This window comes from Triticum aestivum, unplaced genomic scaffold (genome assembly GCF_018294505.1).
Source record: "Triticum aestivum cultivar Chinese Spring unplaced genomic scaffold, IWGSC CS RefSeq v2.1 scaffold66322, whole genome shotgun sequence".
Taxonomy (NCBI): Eukaryota; Viridiplantae; Streptophyta; class Magnoliopsida; order Poales; family Poaceae; genus Triticum; species Triticum aestivum.
In genome coordinates, this window is record NW_025225207.1 from 1 (window position 1) to 7,806 (window position 7,806).

General features: G+C 49.7%; 1 protein-coding gene across 2 annotated transcripts; it reads right to left on the bottom strand.

Moving 5' to 3' along the window:
• Positions 1 to 4,382: 4,382 nt before the first annotated feature.
• LOC123172108 (uncharacterized) lies at positions 4,383 to 6,929 on the bottom strand. 2 transcript variants are annotated; one of them, XM_044589135.1, is made up of 4 exons: positions 6,790 to 6,929; positions 6,515 to 6,668; positions 4,771 to 4,910; positions 4,383 to 4,686 (listed from the first exon to the last, which is right to left on the bottom strand). In XM_044589135.1, the coding sequence occupies exons 2-4, from the start codon at positions 6,656 to 6,658 to the stop codon at positions 4,533 to 4,535; spliced, it is 438 nt and encodes a 145-aa protein (XP_044445070.1). In that variant the 5' UTR covers positions 6,659 to 6,668; positions 6,790 to 6,929; the 3' UTR covers positions 4,383 to 4,532. The 2 variants fall into 2 exon arrangements, with proteins under 2 accessions (XP_044445070.1, XP_044445072.1); XM_044589137.1 differs by having other exon boundaries at positions 6,739 to 6,790.
• Between the last annotated feature and the right edge of the window lie 877 nt (positions 6,930 to 7,806).

Here is a 7,806-nt window from a genome sequence, read left to right on the forward strand (position 1 = left end):
AAAAAAAAATACTAGTGGCGTGATACTAATGGCGCACCAGTGATGCGCCATTAGTAGGCAAAACTGGTGCGTCATTAGTAGCCCTTTTCCTAGTAGTGCAATGCCGGTGCAAGAAGGAGACCGTGAGGACGGCTCTGGTGACCCAATGCCGGTGCAAGAAAGAGACCGTGATGACGTCTCCGGTGACCGAACCAAGTCCGGCCAGGTATATATATTAGTTAAGCCTGTGCTCACTAGCTAATTGATGCATTCATTGTTTTGGTATGTACACATATTAATTAACTCTTGTCTTTGTTCTTTTTTCTAGCCCTCCGGATCGAGCACAACTTCGGTAAAGAGACGAAGTCCGAAGAAAAAGTTGAGCTCGGATGAAAGGTTTGAGATCATAGAAATCACACGCGACGGCCAACCGATTGAACCCATCTGGACAAACAACGCATTTGTTGCTCAGTGCGGGGTTCTGGTTAGGGACAAGATCCCGATCAGCATCCAGCAGTGGTTAAAGCCAGCTAAAGAAGACCCTGAGGTGTCTTATGTCAATGATATGCAGAAAAATGATCTTTGGACTGAGCTGGAGTCAAATTTCACCCTACCGCCAGAGGATGATCCGGAGAAGCCAATTAAAGAGCAATTAATCAAGTCTTTTGCTCTTAAGAAGATGGCAGACCTATTCAGGAGGTGGAAGAAAGACCTGAATAGGTTCGTCGATAAAAAAGAGACACCAGAATTCAAGGGCAAATATGAGAAAATCAGAGATGACTGGCCCGCATTTGTGGCCCACAAGACATTGGAAAAGAGTAAGAAGATGTCGGCGACAAACAAGAAAAATGCTGCGAAGAAGAAGCATCGCCATCGCACGGGGTCAGGTGGCTACCTCATAGCCCGTCCTAAGTGGGCCAAGGATGAGAATGATCTGCTTGATAAAGGGATCGAACTAGAGACAATGAACTGGCCAGACCGTTGCCGGACTTGGTTCTTTGGGGCTGGCGGAACCTTGGACCCTGTATCAAGGTAGTGCATTTGGACGAATGAGCAATTGGAAATACCACTCAAGAGGCTTCAACACTATATCGATGCAGCGCAGCAAGGGACGTTCGTTCCAGACAGAGAGAACGACGAGCTCACAATGGCCCTCGGGAATCCTGAGCACCCTAGACGGACATGAGGCACGCCAGGCTCCATTCCGTGGAAGGCTGGGTTTCCGGACGCAGGCGGTTACAAATGCCAGGAGAGGAGGAAGAAAGTGCAGCAGACCCAACTGCACGCGATGCACGCAAGGGTACAAGCGATAGAGGAAAGAAAAGCAAATCACAGCAAACAAACTGCCAAAGCTTCCCCCGAAGCTACCCCGCCATCTCAGCGGAGAAGCAGTGTGGCTTCCACCGAGCTGCTTCAGCCGGAGCATGTCTTGACGGCTCCTGCCAGCTATCCCGTGGATGCTATCACGGAGTCTCAAAATTGCCACCTTATGATGCAATGTATGAATTTGAAGGTCAAGGCGGCTGTTGGCTCTGTTTTTCCTACTGAACCCGGCACAACTTTTCAATGCCAGCCGATTACAGAAGGATATGCTAGGGTGATGGTGGATGAAATAACGGAGGGATTTGAGGACCTCCAGCTTGACCACCCTACCGGTGAAGGGGAGACTCGGCTGGGTTCTGCTCTGAAGACTCCATGCCTATGGTGGAAGGAGCTCATCAACCATCCGAACTGGACGCCTCCGCCGCCTCCTCCTCCTCCGGCGAGTCAGGGCACTCCGCCTCCTCCGGCGAGTGACGATCAGGGCACTCGGCCGGCTCCTTCTCCGGCGCGTGGCGGCACTCCGCCTCCTTCTCCGCCTGCGCCGGCGCGCCCGAGCAGCCAGCCTCCTCCTTCTCTGCCTCGTCAGCAAGGGCGGAAGAGACCCGCCGCCGCTCCGACTGCTCCGGCGCATCGTAGTCCTTCTCCTCCGCCTCGTAAGCAAGGAAAGAAGACAGTCGTTGCGTCTGCTCTCCTGGCGTCTAGCAGTACATACAGAGGCGGGAGGAAATACAGATTCGGTCCTTCTCTGAAGACTCCAGAGAAGTTACCATACGAGATGACCCCGGAGGAGAACGTGAAGATCACGCGAACCGAAGTGAAGGACTGGTTTCAAGGGTTGAAAGCACAGAGACATCCACCTCGGGAGGAGAAGGTAGATCCGGTGAAAGCGAAGCGCACTCTGGCTGCCCTGAGAAAACCACCCAAGTCTCCGCCGAAAGGCAACTATGAGTGCATTATTGGAAAGGCATTTGTCGAAGCGGAGCGGTCGGGAAGTACTGTCAGTGATCAAAGGATGAAGGAACGACGAGCTGGGAAACAAATTGCCCAGCTCGGCGAACAAGCGAAGCAATCGTGCCCCCCGCTCAAAGTGCCTAGCGACATCGTCGCTAATGATCCGAGGATGGTGCCTGGTTATAGCAATCTTGGAGATTACCTGCCCGACGATGTACATTATGATTTCTTGGAGGTGCAGATACACAGATACGAGTACGGGAAGCCTCTCGTCAAAGATGAAAGATCTCTAACAACGATGATGCGAAGATTCCATGATTGGTACATGAAAACCTGCAGAGAGTCTGGGGGAGGAATACTTTGTATCTGAGAGTTAAAAAGGAGCATGACCTCGTTGGAATTGAACTGTTGCATGTTCCATTTAAGGAGTTCTTTTAGTTTTTCAATTAATTGGCCCTCGATAAGCAACGGTCACCTGCTACTGTCTGTAAGTAGTACTATTTCTGTCATTAAGTCTCTCTATATAGGTCAGCTCTTTCATTGCATGTATTTATAGTTATCCTCACTATATATGCAGATTGAAGATCGTCGAATTGAAGAAAAGACAAATCGGTAATATTGGGTTCATTAACACAAATCTCATAGATGCAACTGAGATTAAATTTCATGCCGAAGATACCGAGGCCAACTTGCTATGATCGTTGGTAATAAATGAAAACAAAGATATAATACTCTTTCCTTACAACTTCAAGTGAGTGTTACTGTCTTGTGCATATTCGGTTTCCCTTATATATTAGTCCAGGTTATAGTAATGTAATTGATGAGTTATGCATGCGTGTGCAGGTTCCACTATATTCTCCTAGAGATTAAGCTTGAGCAGGGAGTAGTAACTGTCTTAGACTCGAAACGAAAAGATCCCCAGGAGTATGCGGACATGACTCAAATGCTCGAGAAGTAAGTTAAATCGATCATTATCCACCACATCAGCAACTTTGTCATTTCTGATATCAAGTAATTGTTTTCTTTGTCTGGCAGGGTTTGGAGAAAATTCACCAAAAAAAGCTCCGGGACTGCCGAAGAAGCTGGAATTTAGACACCTGAAAGTAAGTACTATAGTAGCATGTTCCGCGCATCTCCTAGTGATTCAAGCGCTAGTTTCATCAATACCATTTGGCATTCTTGCTTATCAGTTTGATTGACCTCTATTTCTTTTAAAGTGGTTGTGGCAGGAACAGGGGAATGATTTCTATGGATACTACGTTTGCGAGTCCATCCGCCACACGACCTGTGAGCGGGGCTACTCTGACGAACAATATGAAGTGTGTAAATAACAATATTCACAGTTTTATTTTATTACCATCATTTGTGTTGAGTTTCATTCATTCATATATATATATATATATATATATATGTATGTATGTATTGACCCCCTTCTTCAAATTAGATGTTTCGGATGCGGGATGAACTCCTAGCACCAGATCGCATGCGAGCAATTCAAGAGGAATTGGCGGCATTCTTTCTTGACCACGTGATCGCTGAAGACGGAGAATACTATGTGGACCCTGCGTCCATATATTAGGAGATTATATTTGTAAGAGATAGTTATTGTATATATGTAGCCGGTAGTGTCGGATAGATATACGAGAGCTTGTTGTTCGACCAATCTCTCGGAGAAGGAGAGGTGGTCGATATCACTTCTCTCTGTATGCATATATGTTTCCTTTGTTTGCTTACTAGCTAACTAGCGTGTCTAGTCCTCTCTATACGTATGTATAGTACGTAGCGTCGACCAAGCACGGACATAAGAGAGGACACTTTTCTCTATTAATTAGCTAGGTAACACAATATATGAAACGCGTGGATGTCTATTGGTCCCGGTTGGTGCCACCAACCGGGACCAAAGGCCCTCCTGCCTGGGCTCGGCGCACAGGCCACGTGGAGGCCATTTGTCCCGGTTCTGGACTGAACCGGGACTAAAGGGCCAGGGCATTAGTAACGACCCTTTAGTCCCGGTTCAGGAACCGGGACAAAAGGCCCTTACCAACCGAGACAAATGGGCCGTTTTCTACTAGTGTCATAGACTTAATTGCTTGTGAAGTACACTAACATACCATGTCACACAACCAAAACAAGCCACGATTAACAACTCGGATAGATAGAGATACAATAACATACCATGTCACGCAACATCACAACCATAGCTAGCCAAACTGCAGGTCATCATAATTTAACTGAAAACAAGCTGCGGCCATCTTCGGTTCTCATTTTTTATCCCGTCTTCACTGGTTTTCCTCGTTAACGCCCTGGACTTGTTCTTGTACCCCTCTGTCGCCCTTGACACAAACTACATAAGCAGTAACCGCAAGGAAGACTGTCAGATTGGCAGCTGCCTCCATATAACACTTTAACCTTGTAGCGAACCGCCCCCAGGTCCTGCAGGTCAAAAGAGATTATATATATCAACTCCTGCCAAAGAACCAGAAAATTATAAGGAAAAAATAGATCTATTGTACGTACCAGGGAGTGGCATGTGGTTTTGGAGTGCCTTTTGGTAGAGAAATTCTCTGGAGTAGTAGCCGCATTTCAGGCTCACCAAGCAGCTCCACTCTCTTTTGCATCGCCTTAGATACCAGTTTGCGGAGCTCCACTTTCTTTTCCTGGATTGACACTCAGAGATCAAGTAACCGCTGGTTGTGATTGATAAGTAATTAAGAAGAATGCTTTCCAAGACTATCAATCAAGTGAGGTCCGACATATACAGATGCATCGTACATGTGTGTGTGGCATTAGTCACAGAATCATACTTACTGTATATGGATAAATGAAGTCGCAGGATCATACTAGGAAGTGCATCAAGCACAAGATGAGACGGTTCAAGATACCAAAACCGCAGCAACATTCAAGATACACATCAATATGTCTAAAGCCGTCATCTTGACAACATCTGTCGATACTCCTAACTCATTGATGAAGGAATACATAAAGTGTGAGCCGAATACCCAGACCTCTCACCTAATCCTAACATCGAAAGCAGGGGGCCCCAACCAAACCACACACCAGGTCAGGGGCACAAACCAGTCCGACACACTCTCATGGGTAGTCGCCGCTGTCTTCCATCGATCCATCTTCAGAGCAGATACTTACACATCGACCTTGCCAGGCCGGTTGTCGATGCCACCACGGCGCCAGACAACAGATCCTCCCTACGCGCGTCCATCATCACACATCCATCGCCGAGGCCCTGCCGCGCCATGTCACCAAGACTCCACGTCGTCGATGCGTCACATGGAACGCCTCTCCACGGCAGATGCCGTCCACTGATCCCTCGAGCCTATGCATACCTCCAAGAATGACGCCCCCAAGAGGTACAAATACAAGAGCGCCGCCATCATCTGATCGACCGATCTAGGGTTTTCCGAGAAGGTGGCGGATAGGAGTCTAGAGTTTCTCCACGATGATGCCTTCAGGAAGGGGACGACGCAGAAAACGCCACCATCGCCGACCTTGGCAATGAGCCAGGAGTAGGGTTTTCACCCGGATCCACTCGAGAAACCTCCATCCAGCCTCGTGCGCATGGGGCCGCCACCGCATATGGAGCAGGCGGCACCGGCCAGAACAGATCTGATGGAGACCAGACCATACGTACAGCTGATCCATCCACCACGCCCTCCATGCCGCAGCAGCCAATCCGAGATCCGATCGGCTGCAGCACCGCCCGCCGCCGCTGCGAACCAAGGCCGGCCGCCGCGCCGCAGGACCCGACCAGCGCCGCACTTCCAGACGCTAGGGACCCCGCCCCACCCCAAGCCGCGGGAGAGAAGGAGAGACGCCCGCCACCGCCATCTGCCCCGGGCTTAGCTCGGCGGCGTCACGTGGCGGCGACGGGAGGAGAGGAGGGAGTAGATCGGGGCTCGGCGGCGCCTAGGGTAGTGGCCCGCCTGAGTCGCCCGATGCGGAGCGACACGGGGGGAGCGACTTATGTGTTGCAACTAATGATTTGCTTGAGGGATGGGTGAACAGACATGCTCGGACCAACCATGAAAATAAGGTTGCCGGATGATATGATTTGCATGCAGTAAGAAGTTACTCAGGATATACAGGTTCAGGCCCGGCCGGTAAACAAGTATATATGATGACACTAAGTAAATAATTAATTTTGCTCTTGTTTTAGCTAATACAGGAGACACATGCTAGTTGATGTTTCAGTTGCACGGGATTCGATAGGTCATAAGAAGATGTCAATTTTGGTTAAGATATGTACCTCGCTGGAGGCCTCGCTGGAGAGCTGGCGGGAGCGCATGAGCCTGCTTGGCGCGAGCAGGCGTCCCTCCTGCATGACCGCCGCCTGCGTTCGCTGGAGCAGGGAGCAACCGAGCTTCCTCGCCGCGCACCGAACCGCCGCCATCGTCGCCGGCCTGCATACAATTTGTTAGGGATTAGGATGACAAGTCCATCACCGCCGGCCGGCCGCGTATACACACACACCATCGATCGGGTCGCAGCCGTGGCGATTTCGGTAGGTTTTGGTGAGCGTACCTTAATTGCGGGTCTGGGCGTTCCGTCTTCCTCAGGCGGCTAGGGGTGCTTTTCTTGCGCTGTCCGGAAGGTGCGGTGCGCCAACTTACAATCTTGCGACCAGGCCCGGCCGAGTGCAGTTCTTGTTATTTGAGAGTTCTTGTTCTTGGAGGTTTCGGCCCAACTGTGGAGATCTCGGTAGGTTTCCTTTCTCTTTCCTAACCCCTAAAAATACTCTTTTGGTGTTTCTCAAAAAAAAAAAAACTCTTTCGGTGAGCGTACCTTGTGGATGTGGGCTTTCCTTCTCAAGCAGCTAGGGTTCCTCTTTCACCTCACCGCAAACCTAAACTGACCGGATCTCGGAAGACCCATCAGAGGCACAAAATCACACACCCTCCATCGATGATAAGCACCCCAACAAAACGGGGATAGAACAAGGAAGACACTATTCCTAAATGGGGAAGCGCCGGCCCCACGTTGTCCCTAACCAAACATGAAGACACTCTGAAGAACACATGAGACGAATTTCCCATGCCATTGTATGCCAAGTTCGGATCAAAGATCGAACTCGCCGTCGTCCAGAGGCATGCGTCGATATCGTCATTTTTAGTGGCCTAGCCAGGCGAGCTGCCGCACAAGCTCAACACACTAGATTTGTATGGGTGCTGCCGGATTCACCAACGTCGCCTTGAGCATGGCCTAACGGAGAATCGAGCCCTCATCCTCTTCTACAACCGCAGCAGTCCTCCAAATCCTCCAAAACTTCCCCAGCAAGTTGTCCTTGGACCGGTCCTCCCTACCGCCGTTGGGGCCGCGTGGGCTTTTCCCGATGGGGGCGAGAGGGTGAGACGGTGGGAAGCTTCTAGGGTTTAACGATAATAGAGCCTCTCTCATACGAAGTTCCATACAAAGTGATAGTTGGCACTCCTGCCTTCATGCGCTACAAGAATATTGGGGCCATTGCCAAGTGTATGGTACTTTGCACACTGCTTTCCACCCTTTCCTAGTGTTGGTAAGACAACAGCAAAAAAAAAAAAA